This window comes from Salmo salar, chromosome ssa09, assembly GCF_905237065.1.
Source record: "Salmo salar chromosome ssa09, Ssal_v3.1, whole genome shotgun sequence".
Lineage (NCBI taxonomy): Eukaryota > Metazoa > Chordata > Actinopteri > Salmoniformes > Salmonidae > Salmo > Salmo salar.
Genome location: NC_059450.1, coordinates 6,655,933 through 6,673,703, shown reverse-complemented (window position 1 = coordinate 6,673,703; position 17,771 = coordinate 6,655,933). Strand labels below are relative to the sequence as shown.

Below are 17,771 nucleotides of genomic sequence, written 5' to 3'. Positions count from 1 at the left end.
TTACTGGCCCAACGCGCTAACCGCTAGGCTACCTGCCGCCCCATTATCTCTTTGGATAATATCTGCAAAGTGGTATATTTTATGATTATGTTGTGTATGTGGCTGTAGGTGGAGCCGCTCTCCAGTGGGCCAACCAGGGAGCTGTCTCTGTGGGAGTGGAGACACTGGCAGAACCAGCCCTTCCCCACTCACATTGTGGACCACTCCAACCGCTGCCACCACTTCACCAAGGTCATGGAGCTCATTGACGGCCTGCGCCAGGAAGAGGTGAGAGGGAGGGCAACCTGAGAGGGGGTCATCCATCTACCCATCCATATACAGTTGAAGTCGGAAGTTTACATACACCTTAGCCAAATTCATTTAATCACAATTTTTCACAATTCCTGACATTTAATCCTAGTAAACATTCCCTGTCTTAGGTCAGTTAGGATCACCACTTTTATTTTAAGAATGTGAAATGTCAGAATAATAGTAGAGAGATTTATTTCAACTTTTATTTCTTTCATCACATTCCCAATGGGTCAGAAGTTTACATACACTCAATTAGTATTTGTTAGCATTGCCTTTAAATTGTTTAACTTGGGTCAAATGTTTTGTGTAGCCTTCCACAAGCTTCCCACAATAAGTTGGGCGAATTTTGGCCCATTCCTCCTGACAAGAGCTGGTGTAACTGAGTCAGGTTTGTAGGCCTCCTTGCTCGCACACGCTTTTTCAGTTCTGCCCACAAATTTTCTATAGGATTCAGGTCAGGGCTTTGACTTTGTTTTCCTCAAGCCATTTTGCCACAACTTTGGAAGTATGCTTGGGGTCATTGTCCATTTGGAAGACCGATTTGCGACCAAGCTTAAACTTCCTGACTGATGTCTTGAGATGTTGCTTCAATATATCCACATAAACATCCGGCGCCGACAGAGATGGCCTCCTCTCTTCTCGTTCTTAGGAAACTATGCAGTATTTTATTTTGTATTATTTCTTACACTGTTACCCCAGGAAATCTTAAGTCTTATTACATACAGCCGGGAGGAACTATTGGATATAAGAGCAGCGTCAACTTACCAACATTATGAACAGGAATACAACTTCCCAGAAGCGGATCCTCTGTTTGGTCCACCACCCAGGACAATGGATCGGATCCCAGCAATCGACCCAAAACAAAGGCGCCAGAGAAGGGGCAGAAGTAGCGGTCTTCTTGTCAGGCTCCGTAGCCTGGCACATCGCCCACCGCTCCCGAGTATACTACTTGCTAATGTCCAGTCTCTTGAAAACAAGGTAGACGAAATCCAAGCAAGGGTTGCCTTCCAGAGAGACATCAGAGATTGCAACATTCTCTGCTTCACGGAAACATGGCTCACTCGGGATACGTTATCAGAGTCGGTACAGTCTCCTTCGTTCTTCATGCATCGCGCCGACAGAAACAAAGATCTCTCTGATAAGAAGAAGGGCGGGGGTGTATGCCTTATGATTAACGAGTTGTGGTGTGATCATAACATACTGGAACTCAAGTCCTTTTGTTCACCTGACCTAGAATTCCTTACAATTAAATGCCGACCGCATTATCTACCAAGAGAATTCTCTTCAATTATAATCACAGTTGTGTATATCCCTCCCAAGCAGACTCCTCAACGGCCCTGAAAGAACTTCATTGGACTCTATGTAATCTGGAAACCACATGTCCTGAGGCTGCATTTATTGTAGCTGGGGATTTTAACAAGGATAATCTGAAAACAAGGCTCCCTAAATTTTATCAGCATATCGAATGCGCGACCCGGGCTGGCAAAATCCTGGATCAATGTTACTCTAACTTCCGCGACGCATACAAAGCCCTCCTTTCGGCAAATCTGACCACGACTCCATTTTGTTGCTCCCAGCCTATAGACAGAAACTAAAACAGGAAACGCCCATGCTCAGATCTGTTCAACGCTGGTCCGACTAATCTGATTCCATGCTTCAAGATTGCTTCGATCACGTGGACTGGGATATATTCCGGATAGCGTTGAACAACAACATTGATGTGTACGCTGATTCGGTGAGCGAGTTTATTAGCAAGTGCATCGGTGATGTTGTACCCACGGTGAGTATTAAAACCTTCCCCAACCAGAAACCGTGGATTGATGGCAGAATTCGCGCAAAACTGAAAGCGTGAACCACTGCTTTTATTCAGGGCAAAGCGACCGGAAACATGACCGAATACAAACAGTGTAGCTATTCCCTCCGCAAGGCAATCAAACAAGCTAAGCGTCAGTATAGAGACAAAGTAGAGTCGCAATTCAACGGCTCAGACACGAGAGGTATGTGGCAGGGTCTACAGTCAATCACAGACTACAAAAAGAAAACCAGCCCTGTCGCGGACCCCGATGTCTTGCTCCCAGACAAACTAAACAACTTCTTTGCTCGCTTTGAGGACAATACAGTGCCACTGACACGGCCCACTACCAAAACCTGTGGGCTCTCCTTCACCGCAGCCAACGTGAGTAAAACATTTCAACGTGTTAACCCTCGCAAGGCTGCCGGCCCAGACGGCATCCCTAGCCATGTCCTCAGAGCATGCGCAGACCAGCTGGCTGGTGTGTTTACAGACATATTCAATCAATCCCTATCCCAGTCTGCTATTCTCGCATGCTTCAAGAGAGCCACCATTGTTCCTGTTCCCAAGAAAGCTAAGGGAACTGAGCTAAACGACTATAGCACTGACTTCCGTCATCTTGAGTGCTTTGAGAGACTAGTCAAGGATCATTTCACCTCCACCCTAGACCTAAACATAACCAATCCTATACCACAAGCATGTGCAGACAAAGAGTTTATTTTCTCGTCTATAGACTAAAATCATTACATTTTAGCTTCAAGACAATAGCAGAGTTGCTTTTCGTCAAGTAACGTTAGCCAATCAAAAATGTACGATTTAACCCTCTCATACAAATTTTAAACTGCAGTCAGGGGTGGAAAAAGTACCCAATCGTCATACTTGAGTAAAAGTAAAGATACCTTAATAGAAAAAGACTCAAGTGAAAGTCACTCAGTAAAATAGTACTTGAGTAAAAGTAATTGGTTTAAATATTTAAGTATCAAAAGTAATTGTAACTGTTAAAATATGCTTTTGTTTAACTTCTCTAGGGCCAGTGGGACGAAATCGTCCCACCTACGTAACAGCCAGTGGAATCCTGTGGCGCGTTATTCAAATACCTTAGAAATGCTATTACTTCAATTTCTCAAACATATGACCATTTTACACCATTTTAAAGACAAGACTCTCGTTAATCTAACCACACTGTCCGATTTCAAAAAGGCTTTACAACGAAAGCAAACATTAGATTATGTCAGCAGAGTACCCAGCTAGAAATAATCAGACACCCATTTTTCAAGCTAGCATATAATGTCACATAAACCCAAACCACAGCTAAATGCAGCACTAACCTTTGATGATCTTCATCAGATGACACACCTAGGACATTATGTTATACAATACATGCATGTTTTGTTCAATCAAGTTCATATTTATATCAAAAACCAGCTTTTTACATTAGCATGTGATGTTCAGAACTAGCAAACTTCCGGTGAATTTACAAAATTACTCACGATAAACGTTCACAAAAAACATAACAATTATTTTAAGAATTATAGATACAGAACTCCTCTATGCACTCGCTATGTCCGATTTTAAAATAGCTTTTTGGTGAAAGCACATTTTGCAATATTCTGAGTAGATAGCCCGGCATCACAGGGCTAGCTATTTAGACACCCAGCAAGTTTAGCACTCACCAAAGTCAGATTTACTATAAGAAAAATGTTATTACCTTTGCTGTTCTTTGTCAGAATGCACTCCCAGGACTTCTACTTCAATAACAAATGTTGGTTTGGTTCAAAATAATCCATAGTTATATCCAAATAGCGGCGTTTTGTTTGTGCGTTCAAGACACTATCCGAAGTGTAAATAAGGGTCACACGCACGACGCATTTCGTGACAAAACAATTCTAAATATTCCATTACCGTACTTCGAAGCATGTCAACCGCTGTTTAAAATCAATTTTTACGCCATTTTTCTCGTAAAAAAGCGATAATATTCCGACCGGGAAAGCGTGTTTACGTTCATAGAGAGAGAAAATAAAAGCATGGGATCCCCTCGTGCACGATACTGAGTCTCATTGTACTGTGACCGGCCACTATCCAAACGCGCTAATGTTTTTCAGCCAGGGGCTGCCTCGATATCATTCAGCTTTTTCCCGGGTTCTGAGAGCCTATGGGAGCCGTAGGAAGTGTCACGTTACAGCAAAGATCCTCAGTCTTCAATAAACAGAGTCAAGAAGCTCAAGGAATGGTCAGAGAGGGCACTTCCTGTAAGGAATCTTCTCAGGTTTTTGCCTGCCATATGAGTTCTGTTATACTCACAGACACCATTCAAACAGTTTTAGAAACTTTAGGGTGTTTTCTATCCAAAGCCAATAATTATATGCATATTCTAGTTACTGGGCAAGAGTAGTAACCAGATTAAATCGGGTACGTTTTTTATCCGGCCGTGTCAATACTGCCCCCTAGCCCTAACAGGTTAAAAAGTAAAAGTATGTATAAATCATTTCACATTCCTTATATTAAGCAAACCAGACGGCACAATTTGTATTTATTTTTTATTTTCTGATAGCCAGGGGCACACTCCAACAGTCAGACATAATTTACAAATGAAGCATGTGTGTTTAGTGAGTCCACCAGGTCAGAGGCAGTAGGGATGACCAGGGATGTTCTCTTGATAGGTGCGTGAATTGGACCATTTTCTTGTCCTGCTAAGCATTCTAAATTTAACGAGTACTTTTGTGTGTCAGAGGAAATGTATGGAGTAAAAAGTACCTTATTTTCTTTAGGAATGTAGTGGAGTAATTGTAAAAGTTATAAAATATTAAATTAAAGTACAGATACCCCCAAAACTTTAAGGGCTTTTTTGGTGCCACCTCTGAAATCACCACACAATGTTACAAATGAAAAAAGATATCCTATTTGTATAATCTACATTTTACATGTTTTGGTGGGGAGGATAGGTTTCCGCTATTGCGACAATTTCAGAATGTTACAATTTCAGGTAAAAACTCAATAACAAGTCTCAAATATTAGGAAAATGTATGTCAGCTGTTTCAAAAACATTGCTCTGCTATTACCGTCTATACTGTAGACATGTTAGCTCAACGAGACAACTGTTGGGCGATTGGGGTGCTATACCTCTGGAGGTAGCATTCGAGACGTAGCAAGTATGCAAGTTTACATTTGAGTGATGTGTAGCCGTCGGTATTTCTACAAAAAGTGTAGTAAGTGTTTCTGGGGATTAGGGAGATTTTAGGCTACGGTAAATAGATCCCTAGCAACAATGGAAAACCATTTACTACATCTATGTATCATCATCATCGATCTATCACCACCATGCTAAGGATCATTTGTATAACTTTAAAAGATAATCAGAGAGCTCCATTGTGCTCCATTGTGCTGACATTTTCCTTTCATTCAAAGACAATAGCTGATATTCAGTCCTTTAGAGCCCTAGGTTTGTTTCAGGTGGATCTAGTTTTCACTTTATTCTAATAGGCTATTTTGGAATGTTTCCTCCGCCACAGGTTAACGAGACGTCGTGCCAGTTTGTTACTCTTGTTTGTTCACCATGGAGATATTTGGGCCAACAAATAGGCCCCCATGTATTTGAGGCTTGTTGTAGGCAGCACAATCTCAACATCACAAACAGATCAATCTAGACAAGGACATTTTCAGTGCATGTAGAAGCTCTATTTGTGGTCATCCATCCCACCAAAGTGTTATTCGCAAACAACCACAAAATCGGCCTTGCGTATATAGGCCACAGTTAACTGATGTTTCAACAGTTTGAAATGGAAATGATCTGAATTTAGTGTAGCTTTTTTTTTCACCACCATTTATATTTCCCTCATTAGACCAATCTACTATCATCAAATCACATTTTATTGGTCACATACACATGGTTAGCAGATGTTAATGCGAGTGAAGCGAAATGCTTGTGCTTCTTGTTCTGACAGTGCAGCAATATCTAACATGTAATCTAACAAGTCTACAACAACTTCCTAATGCACACAAATCTAAGTGAAGGAATGGAATAAGAATATATACATATAAATAAATGGATGAGCAATGACAGAGCATCATAGGTAAGATGCAATAGATGGTATAAAATATTGTTTGTTTGTGCAGCCTCTCTGTGTTTAGTGATGGCTGTTTAATAGTCTGATGGCCTTGAGATGGAAGCTGTTTTTCAGTCTCTCGGTCCCAGCTTTGATGCACCTGTACTGACCTCGCCTTCTGGATGGTAGCGGGGTGAACAGGCAGTGGCTCGGGTGGCTGTTGTCCTTGATGATCTTTTTGGCTTTCCAGTGACATCAGATGCTGTAGGTGTCCTGGAGGGCAGGTAGTTTGCCCACAGTGATGCGTTGTGCAGACCGCACCACCCTCTGGAGAGCCTTGCGGTTGTGGGCGGTGCAGTTGCTGTACCCGGCGGTGATACAGCCCGACAGGATGCTCTCAATTGTGCATCTGTAAAAGTTTGAGGGTTTTAGGTGACAAGTAAAATTTCTTCAGCCTCCTGAGGTTGAAGAGGCACTGTTACGCCTTTTTCACTACACTGTCTGTGTGGGTGGAACATTTCAGTTTGTCCGTGATGTGTACGCTGAGGAACTTAAAACGTTCTACCTTCTCCACTGCTGTCCCATCGATGTGGATAAGGGGGTGCTCCCTCTGCTGTTTCCTTTATTCCAAACAACTTTCATAGTTTTTCCAACGGGGGCTTCATAGGATGAGCTCGACTGCCCTATTTATTGGTATTCTGTTTAGCTTATTCCAGTCCCGCCTCCCCCTCGCTCTTTTCTTGAAGGCTGACTGACTCAGCTTATTCAGAGGGCCGATGACATTAGCCAGGGCTTAGTTACATGGCCTAAATCGTAAAGGCCTTTGCGTTCGTTCTTTTGCTGCGCTGCTTTCCTCTCTCCACACCTTTAAAACCAATGACCGGGGCAACTAAAAAAAAAACAACCCAAATTCAAAGGGAAAGGTTTTTTGTTTATAAAAAAAGCGATCCCTTTCCATTTGAAGACCTCGCTCTGTGTGAGTCCGTGCACACGCAGCCATGCTGCGTTTTTCATTTTCTTGTCTCCCCCTTTTTTATTTGCCTTTATGATGGGGAGAGAGGGAGACACACAGCAGGCAGACAGGCTGTCTCTCCCTCGCTTTTCTCAGAATTATTACGTTTCTCAGAATTATAAGCCCAGGAAGCACTAAGTAGGCCAGCCCTGGGTGACCTAGATATGCACGGACAGGGGCTGAGCTAGGAAGAGCAGAGATTAGAGTGAAAGAGATGGGGAGCCTGACACCCTGTTGCCTCTGTGATGAACATAGAGGTGCCTGTCCACTCCAAACCGGTGTTTGGTTTGTTTTCCCTTACCAATGAACACCAGAGGGGTTTGGCTGTCACTATGGAAAGGGATGAACTCTGGATTGGATTTCATTTCAATTTACTAGACTGGGCGGGCGGGTGCCTGGGACTCGCAGCTCAGCACCACTCATGTAAATTGTGAACCCAAACAATGTGAACCCAATGATCAAATGTTGGTCCAATGTTTTATAATAATGTTCCAGTTTACACTGGCTTGTGGTTAATTTAATAATGACATTCACTCGATCAAATGGTTAGTCGTTTGAGTGAAAGACCAAGAACATTGTCTGGTACATGGAAAAGGGAATTCGGTCCAGTGACCCAATTTGACGTTTGCAATGTGTTTTATCATGTCATCTGCTTCTGTCTGTCATTTACATTGGCATTTATATTTGAATATGTGAGTCATATCTAATCTAGGACTTTGAATTTCAAGGGAAATTAAGGATCAGATTGACTATGCGTTTGCACCAGTGCAAAATCTTATGTAACAAGGCAGTACTAAACAGTAAAATATGGGTTAAATAGGAATAAACGTTAAAGTGACATTAAATTCCAAAATCACATCTTGTGAGATGTTTTCAGACCTCAAAAGTAGTTTGATGTCAAGATGCATCCATGTCTCAGACCATCTGTCTTGTAGATCCAGCAAAATTCCACAAGCTCTAAAATTAATGGAAAAGATGGGCACCATGCAAATTCCGGATTTGCGGGGCTCATCTAATCCATGCATTTGGGGTCAAGGCATGTAGCTGATCCACACAACCAGTGGTGTGCGATGTGGAATCATATTTACATTAGACTACTTTGGAGGTCTGACAAATTTAGATTCTGGTATACAGTGGGGGGAAAAAAGTATTTGATCCCCTGCTGATTTTGTAAGTTTGCCCACTGACAAAGAAAGGATCAGTCTATGATTTTAATGGTGGGTTTATTTGAACAGTGAGAGACAGAATAACAACAAAAATATCCAGAAAAATGCATGTCAAAAATGTTTTAAATTTATTTGCATTTTAATGAGGGAAATAAGTATTTGACCCCTCTCAATCAGAAAGATTTCTGGCTCCCAGGTATCTTTTATACAGGTAACGAGCTGAGATTAGGAGCACACTCTTAAAGGGAGTGCTCCTAACCGCAGCTTGTTACCTGTGAAAAAGACACCTGTCCACAGAAGCAATCAATCAATCAGATTCCAAACTCTCCATCATGGCCAAGACCAAAGAGCTCTCCAAGGATGTCAGGGACAAGATTGTAGACCTACACAAGGCTGTAATGGTCTACAAGACCATTGCCAAGCAGCTTGGTGAGAAGGTGACAACATTTGGTGCGATTATTCGCAAATGGAAGAAACACAAAAGAACTGTCAATATCCCTCGGCCTGGGGCTCCATGCAAGATCTCACCTCGTGGAGTTGCAATGATCATGAGAACGGTGAGGAATCAGCCCAGAACTACACGGGAGGATCTTGTCAATGATCTGAAGGCAGCTGGGACCATAGTCACCAAGAAAACAATTGGTAACACACTATGCCGTGAAGGACTGAAATCCTGCAGCGCCCGCAAGGTCCCCCTGCTCAAGAATACATATACATGCCCATCTGAAGTTTGCCAATGAACATCTGAATGACTGAGGACAACTGGTGAAAGTGTTGTAGTCAGATGAGACCAAAATGGAGCTCTTTGACATCAACTCAACTTGCCGTGTTTGGAGGAGGAGGAATGCTGCCTATGACCACAAGAACACCATCTCCACCGTCAAACATGGAGGTGGAAACATTATGCTTTGGGGGTGTTTTTCTGCTAAGGGGACAGGACAACTTCACCGCATCAAAGGGACGATGAAAAAAAAATATTTAAAAAAATGGACGGGGCCATGTACCGTCAAATGTTGGGTGAGAAACTCCTTCCCTCAGCCAGGGCGTTGAAAATGGGTCGTGGATGGGTATTCCAGTATGACAATGACCCAAAACACACGGCCAAGGCAACAAAGGAGTGGCTCAAGAAGAAGCACATTAAGGTCCTGGAGTGGCCTAGCCAGTCTCCAGACCTTAATCCCATAGAAAATCTGTGGAGGGAGCTGAAGGTTCGAGTTGCCAAACGTCAGCCTCGAAACCTTAATGACTTGGAGAAGATCTGCAAAGAGGAGTGGGACAAAATCCCTCCTGAGATGTGTGCAAACCTGGTGGCCAACTTACAAGAAACGTCTGACCTCTGTGATTGTCAACAAGGGTTTTGCCACCAAGTACTAAGTCATGTTTTGCAGAGGGGTCAAATACTTATTTCCCTCATTAAAATGCAAATCATTTTATAACATTTTTGACATGCGTTTTTTTCTGGATTTTTTGTTGTTATTCTGTCTCTCACTGTTCAAATAAACCTACTATTAAAATTATAGACTGATCATTTCTTTGTAAGTGGGCAAACGTACAAAATCAGCAGGGGATCAAATACTTCCCCCCCACTGTATAATTACTCTTTAAAGCAATTGTAAACAAACAGTTTAGTGGGTTAGTTTAGCTTAGTTTTTTCCCTGTTTTATCCCCTTCTGTAAATGTGCAGTACAATTGCTTAGGGTGTTATTAAATCAGTCAAATACAATGCCTGATTGTGCTGCATGAACATTTTGAAGTGTGAAGCAGAAACATTTGAGGGTGGGTAAATTTCTCCTGCCCCATCACTCAGGTGTTTACCAAAACAATGGTGGCACTGGTAGGGTTTCTGCTTCGTTGTTTGAACTTCGGATTGCCCGTTTATCTATGGCCGCATACTTCAATTGAAACAGACGTGAGCAAAGTGATCAGGTTGGTTTACAAGGCTACTGTATCACGGCCTCAATCTAACAAACACTAAAATGTCCTGTACGTTGTGTTCTCTAACCCCAGCCGCGTTCTGTCTCCCTTAGCGTAGTTCACAACTGTCACTTTAATTAAATGTGTTTGCCAAGAGGCGCGATCTATGATGACTCATAACTAGGCCACTTCCCCTTTTGAGCTCCATCTATACCCTCAGTGTTTAACTCCCTGAGTTGATGTGCTGGAGGGGTACACTATATATACCAAAGTATGTGGACACCCCTTGAAATTAGTGCATTCAGCTATTTCAGCCACACCTGTTGCTGACAGGTGTATATAATTGAGCACACAGCCATGCAATCTCCATAGAGAAGCATTGGCAGTAGAATGGCCTTACTGAAGCTCTGTGACTTTCAACGTGGCACCGTCATCTGTAAGTGCTGTTTATTGTGAAGTGGAAATGTCTAAGAGCAACAACGGCTCAGCCGTAAAGTCTGTCCAAATTGCCTCTGGAAGCAACGTCAGCACAATAACTGTTAGTCTGGGAGCTTCATAAAATGGGTTTCCATGGCCGAGCAGCTGCACACAAGCCTAAGATCACCATGCGCAATGCCAAGCTTCGGCTGCAGTGGTGTAAAGCTCGCCATCATTGGACTCTGGAGCAGTGGAAACACGTTCTCTGAAGTGATGTATCACGCTTCACCATCTGGCAGTCCGTCGGACGAATCTGGGTTTGGCGGATGCCAGGAGAACGCTACCTGCCCGACTGCATCGTGCCAACTGTAAAGTTTGGTAGAGGAGGAATAATGGTCTGGGGCTGTTTTTCATGATCCGGCTAGGCCCCTAGGTTCCAGTGAAGGGAAATCTTAACGCTACAGTGTACAATGACATTCTAGACAATTCCGTGCTTCCAACTTTGTGGCAGTTTGGGGAAGGTCCTTTCCTTTTTAGCATGACAATGCCCCCTTGCGCAAAGCGAGGTCCATACAGAAATGGTTTGTCGATCTAAAGCATAAAACAATCCCCATAACAATCCGTCAGTTTAAGCTAGAGATTATTATACAGACATGGTTTGTCTAGATTGGTGTGAAAGAACTTGACTGGCCTTCGGGATTAATGGGAACACCGACTCCGATCCAGGCCTAATCGCCCAACATCAATGCCCGACATCACTAGTGCTCTTGTGGCTGAATGGAAGCAAGTCCCTGCAGCAATGTTCCAACATCTAGTGGAAAGCCTTCCCAGAAGAGTGGAGGCTGTTATAGCAGCAAAGGGGGGACCAACTCCATCTTAATTCCCATGATTTTGGAATAAGATGTTCGACGAGCAGGTGTCCACCTACTTTTGGTCACGTAGTGTAAGTCAACCTCAGTGCTGTACTAGTATGGCATGTTTTAGCTGTAGTGGAAGGGGGCAACACCCCCACTACAGCTGTGTTCTGCTGTTCTCTACCAGTCATCAGGTAGAATGCTCTGGAAGGCTCAGTGATCCATTTGTAAGGCACCACAGTTGGATAATGTCCTAGCTGTCTTATCCATCCTTCATCACCTGGATGTTGATAGGTTGATTATATAACCAGTGTTAACTGGCTACCCATTTATTCTCCATCAAAGAATAGAATAGATTAGTGTCACGACTTCCGCCAAAGTCGGTTCCTCTCCTTGTTTGGGCGGCGTTCGGCGGTCGACGTCACCGGCTTTCTAGCCATCGCCGCTCCATTTTTCCATTGTTCCATTTGTTTTGTCTTGTTCCCTGCACATCTGGTTTACATTCCCTAATCACACTGCATGTATTTATTCCTCTGTTCCCCCACATGTCTTTGTGTGTAATTGTTTTTGTTACGTGTTCGTGTGTACGCGCCAGGCTGGGTTTTTCCCCGTTAGTCCGGGGCTTTTCACAAGGGATGTTTATTGTACAACATTTGCTAATTTTTTTGTGACTGTTTTGCGCATTACACTTTTACCTTTGGCTGGAGGTTTTGATGCAGTGGCATCTGTCGGTTTTATTGCCTCTGCCTTATTAATAAAGTGTGCGCCTGTTCACAACTCTCTGCTCTCCTGCACCTGACTTCTCCACCAGTAGCGCACACCTTGACAGAATTACACACCACTCATGGAGTCAGCAGGAGCAGGTACCCCGGTCAGAGTCGAGGAGCGCATCCGGGAACACTCGGCAATGCTGCAACATCTCGGTGCCACGATGGATCGCGTTGTCCAGACCTTGGACCGCTGGGAGAGACAGGAAGTCTCGGAACGACAGGGCCCTTATCGACCACTACCGGTGCAGCCTGCGCGAGGACATCCGATGGGAGTTGGCCTGCAGGGATGCCACCATCACTTTTGACCAACTGGTGGATCTGTCCATCCGGTTGGATAACCTGCTGGTCACCCGCGGACATCCAGAGAGGGCTCTGCCGGTTCCATCTTCCAGCATCCCGGCTCCAGTGCCCATCGAGCTGGGAGGGGCTGCGCTTAGGGAGGCTGGAGGAGGGGCCTTCACGTGCACCATCTGTGGCCGCAGAGGGCACACTGCCGGTCGGTGCCGGGTTTGTCCCTCTGGGAGTCGAGGCAGCAGGCGGGGCACTCTGAAGTCACCCCAGTTGAGTCTGTACCACTCTCATCCAGAGTCCTCTGTTGTCCACCTGTTTGTACCTGTTTGTTTTCCTGAGTTTCCCCCGCATTCCCAGCATAAAGCGCTCGTCGAGTCAGGCGCGGCTGGGAATTTTATCGACAGAGCGTTCGCCCTTAGTTTAGGGATCCCCATTATTCCTGTGGTTGGACCTTTCCTGGTACATGCTCTGGATAGTCGACCATTAGGGTCCGGGCTAATCAGGGAAGCCACCATCTCCCTGGCCATGGTGATGCAGGGGGGTCACGAGGAGAAAATCAGTCTCTTCTTCATTGACTCTCCTGCATTTTCTGTGGTGATAGGCCTTCCCAGGTTAGCGCATCATGACCCCACCATTTCCTGTCAACAGAGGGCTCTCACGTGGTGGTCGCGAGAGTGCTCGGGGAGGTGTGTAGGGGTTTCTGTTGGTGCTACCACGGTGGAAAGTCCAGACCAGGTCTCCACGGTGCGCATCCCCCCAGAATATGCCGATTTGGCTCTCGCCTTCTGTAAAAAGAAGGCGACTCAATTACTACCCCATCGACGGGGGGGATTACTGTAGCGCATCTCCTCATGGACTGCATAAGATTTGCCAGTTCTTGCTGTGAGATGTTACCCCACTCTTCCACCAAGGCACCTGCAAGTTTCCAGACATTTCTGGGGGGGAATGGCCCTAGCCCTCACCCTCCGATCCAACAGGTCCCAGATGTGCTCAGTGGGATTGAGATCTGGGCTCTTCGCTGGCCATGGCAGAACACTGACATTCCTGTCTTGCAGGAAATCCCGCACTGAACGAGCAGTATGGCTGGTGGCATTGTCATGCTGGAGGGTCATGTCAGGGTGAGCCTGCAGGAAGGGTACCACATGAGGGAGGAGGATTTCTTCCCTGTAACGCACAGAGTTGAATTTGCCTCAATGACAACAAGCTCAGTCCGATGATGCTGTGACACACCACCCCAGACCATGATGGACCGTCCACCTCCAAATCGATCCTCACTCCAGAGTACAGGCCTCGGTGTAACGCTCATTCCTTTGACGATAAACGCGAATCCGACCATCACCCCTGATGAGACAAAACCGCGACTCGTCAGTGAAGAGCACTTTTTGCCAGTCCTGTCTGGTCCAGCAACGGTGGGTTTGTGCCCATAGGTGACGTTATTGCCGGTGATGTCTGGGTAGGGCCTGCCTTACAACAAGCCTACAAGCCCTCAGTCCAGCCGCTCTCAGCCTATTGCGGACAGTCTGAGCACTGATTGAGGGATTGTGCGTTCCTGTTGTAACTCAGGCAGTTGTTGTTGCCATCCTGTATCTGTCCCGCAGGTGTGATGTTCGGATGTACCGATCCTGTGCAGGTGTTGTTACACGTGGTCTGCCACTGCGAGGACGATCAGCTGTCTGTCCTGTCTCCCTGTAGCGCTGTCTTAGGCGTCTCACAGTACGGACATTGCCATTTATTGCCCTGGCCATATCTGCAGTCCTCATGCCTCCTTGCAGCATGCCTAAGGCACGTTCACGCAGATGAGCAAGGACCCTGGGCATCTTTCTTTTGGTGTTTTTCAGAGTCAGTAGAAAGGTCCCTTTAGTGTCCTAAGTTTTAACTGTGACCTTAATTGCCTACTGTCTGTAAGCTGTTAGTGTCTTAACGACCGTTCCACAGGTGCATGTTCATTAATTGTTTATGGTTCATTGAACAAGCATGGGAAACGGTGTTTAAACCCTTTACAATGAAGATCTGTGAAGTTATTTGGATTTTTACAAATTATTTTTGAAAGACAGGGTTCTGAAAAAGGGACATTTTCATTTTTTTGCTGAGTTTAGATATTTTTGGTCGCTGGCCAACACACAGTATCCCTTAATGTCCAAGTGGAATAATGTTTTTGGCCATTTTTTCAAATGGGTTGAAATTGAAAAGCTGAAATGTCTTCAGCCAATAAGTATTCAACCCCTTTTTGTTATGCCAAGCCAAAATACATTCAAGAGTAAAAATGTGCTTAACAAGTCACATAATAAATTGCATGGACTATAATAGTGTTTAACATGATTTTTTAATGACTACCTCATCTCTATACCCCACACATACAATTATCAGTAAGGGCCCTCAGTCGAGCAGTGAATTTCAAACACGGATCCAAACACTAAGACAAGGGAGGATTTCCAATGTCTCGCAAAGAACGGCATCTAGATGGGTATTGAGCATGGTGGTTACAAATTACACTTTGGATGGTGTATCAATATATCCGGTCACTGTAAAGATACAGGCGTCCTTCCTAACTCAGTTGCCTGAGAGGAAGGAAACCACACAGGGATTTCACCATGAGGCCAATGGTGCCTTAAAAACAGTTAGAGTTTAATTGCTGTGATGGGAGAAAACTGATGGATCAACAACATTGCAGTTACTCCACCATACTAACCTAATTGATAGAGTGAAAAAAACATGTATCCTGTTTGCAACAAGGCACTAAAGCAATACTGAAAAAAAAATTGGCAAAGCAAATTATATTTTGTCCTGAATACAAAGTGCATTGGATTTGCATTAAACATAACACATTACCGAGTACCACTTTCCATATTTTCAAGCTTAGTGGTGGCTACATCATGTTAGGGGTATGCTTGTAATTGTTAAGGACTGGGGAGTTTTTCATGATTAAAAAAAATTATGGAATTGAGCTAAACACAGGCAAAATCCTAGAGGAAAACCTGGTTCAGTCTGCTTTCCACCAGACACTGGGAGATCAATTGACCTTTGAGTAGGACAATAACCTAAAACACAAGGCCAAATATACACTGGAGTTGCTTACCAAGAAGACAGTGAATTTTCCGGAGTGGCCGAGTTACACTTTCAGATTTAAGTCAAAACTGTATGGCAAGACCTGAAAATGGTTGTTGAGCAATGATCCTCAACCAATTTGACAGAGCTTGAAGAATTTTGAAAATAAAGGGACATTTTGCACAATCCAGGTGTGCAAAGCTCTTAGACTTAACCAGAAACACTCACAGCTGTAACCGCTGCCAAAGGTGCTTTTACAAAGTATTGAGTCAGGGGTGTGAATACTATTTCTGTGTTTTAATTTTCAATACATTTGCTAAAACTTGTGTGTGATTTAATCCATTTTGAATTCAGGCTGTCACAACAATGTGGAATAAGTAAAGGGGTATTAATGCTTTCTGAAGGCACTCTACACAACATAAAACATCAGCCTTGTTTAACCATTAAACCTAATGCTACTTCTCATATCCCCTGAATGAAGACATAGCCTACTGAATACTGATAACATGTTTTCACTTTGATTTAAATTCAGGCTGTAACACAACATGTGGAATAAGTTTAGGGGTATGGTTACTTTCTAAAGGCACTGTGTCAAAAATGTCTTGTTGTTTATATAACCAGCCAACTCTGTGTGTTGTTCCAGGGAAGTATTAAATCTGTAACTTGCATTATGATACAATAGCTTGTGCAACATCTGAAGAAATTTGCTAGACTTCAACCAAACTTTTTTTTTTACCTCTCTAGGGGAGGTGGGACGAAATCGTCCCACACTATTCAACAGCCATTGACAAATCAGAGCGCCAAATTTAAAACCACAAAATGTCATAATTCAAAGTTCTCAAACATAGGACTATTTTACACCATTTTATAGATACACTTCTCCTGAATCGAACCACATTGTCCGATTTCCAAAAGGCTTTACAGCGAAAGCAAAACATTAGATTGTTAGGAGAGTACATAGACACACAGCCATTTCCAAGCAACTAGCATGCATCACAAATACCCAAAACACAGCTAAATTCAGCACTAACCTTTGATCTTCATCAGATGACACTCCTAGGACATTATGTTATACAATACATGCATGTTTTGTTCAATCAAGTTCATATGTATATCAAAAAACAGCTTTTTACATTAGCATGTGATGTTCAGAACTAGCATACCCACCGAAAACTTCCGGTGAATTTACTAAATTACTCATGATAAAACGTTGACAAAATACATAATTATTTTAAGAATTATAGATACAGAACTCCTTTATGCAATCGCTATGTCCGATTTTAAAATAGCTTTTCGGCGAAAGCACATTTTGCAACATTCTGAGTACATAGCTCGGCCATCACGGCTAGCTAATTTGACACCCACCAAGTTTGGGACAACCTAAACTCAGAATTACTATTAGAAAAATTGGATTACCTTTGCTGTTCTTCGTCAGAATGCACTCCCAGGACTTCTACTTCAACAACAAATGTTGTTTTGGTTCCAAATAATCCATAGTTATATCCAAATACCGCCGTTTTGTTCGTGCGTTCAGGTCACTATCCGAAGGGTAACGCGCGAGCGCATTTCTTGACAAAAAAATTCAAAATATTCCATTACCGTACTTAGAAGCATGTCAAACGCTGTTTAAAATCAATTTTTATGCTACTTTTCTCATAAAATAGTGATAATATTCCAACCGGGCAACGTTATATTCATTCAAAGCCTGAAAGAAAAAAATGGAGTAGTCTCGTGAGCGCGCATCTCCAGTCTCACTGTCCCCAGGCAGGCTGACCACTTACAAACTCTGCTGCTGTACTTTGCCCAGAGACAGCAGACACCCTATTCCACTTTCTGGCGGCTTTAGAGAGCCAATGGAAGCCTTAGAAAGTGTCACGTTACAGCACAGATGCTGTAATGTCGATAGAGATGCAACGGAAGGACAACAAATTGTCAGACAGGGCACTTCCTGCATGGAATCTTCTCAGGTTTTGGCCTGCCATATGAGTTCTGTTATACTCACAGACACCATTCAAACAGTTTTAGAAACTTTAGAGTGTTTTCTATCCAAATCTACTAATTATATGCATATTTTAGTTTCTGGGCAGGAGTAGTAACCAGATGAAATCGGGTTCGTTTTTTATCCGGCCGTGAAAATACTGCCCCCTATACCACAACAGGTTAAATAGTGAAAAAG

The 17,771-nt window shown here is 43.6% G+C and overlaps 1 protein-coding gene across 5 annotated transcripts in view; it reads left to right on the top strand.

Moving 5' to 3' along the window:
* The window catches only part of fancm (FA complementation group M), an 80,126-nt gene that overhangs the window by 40,368 nt on the left and 21,987 nt on the right, over positions 1–17,771 (top strand). For all 5 annotated transcript variants that reach the window (XM_045723348.1, XM_045723347.1, XM_045723346.1 and 2 more), the window contains one exon: positions 109–267. In XM_045723348.1, the coding sequence (XP_045579304.1) occupies positions 109–267 (159 nt within the window). The remainder of the gene's footprint in view (positions 1–108; positions 268–17,771) is intronic.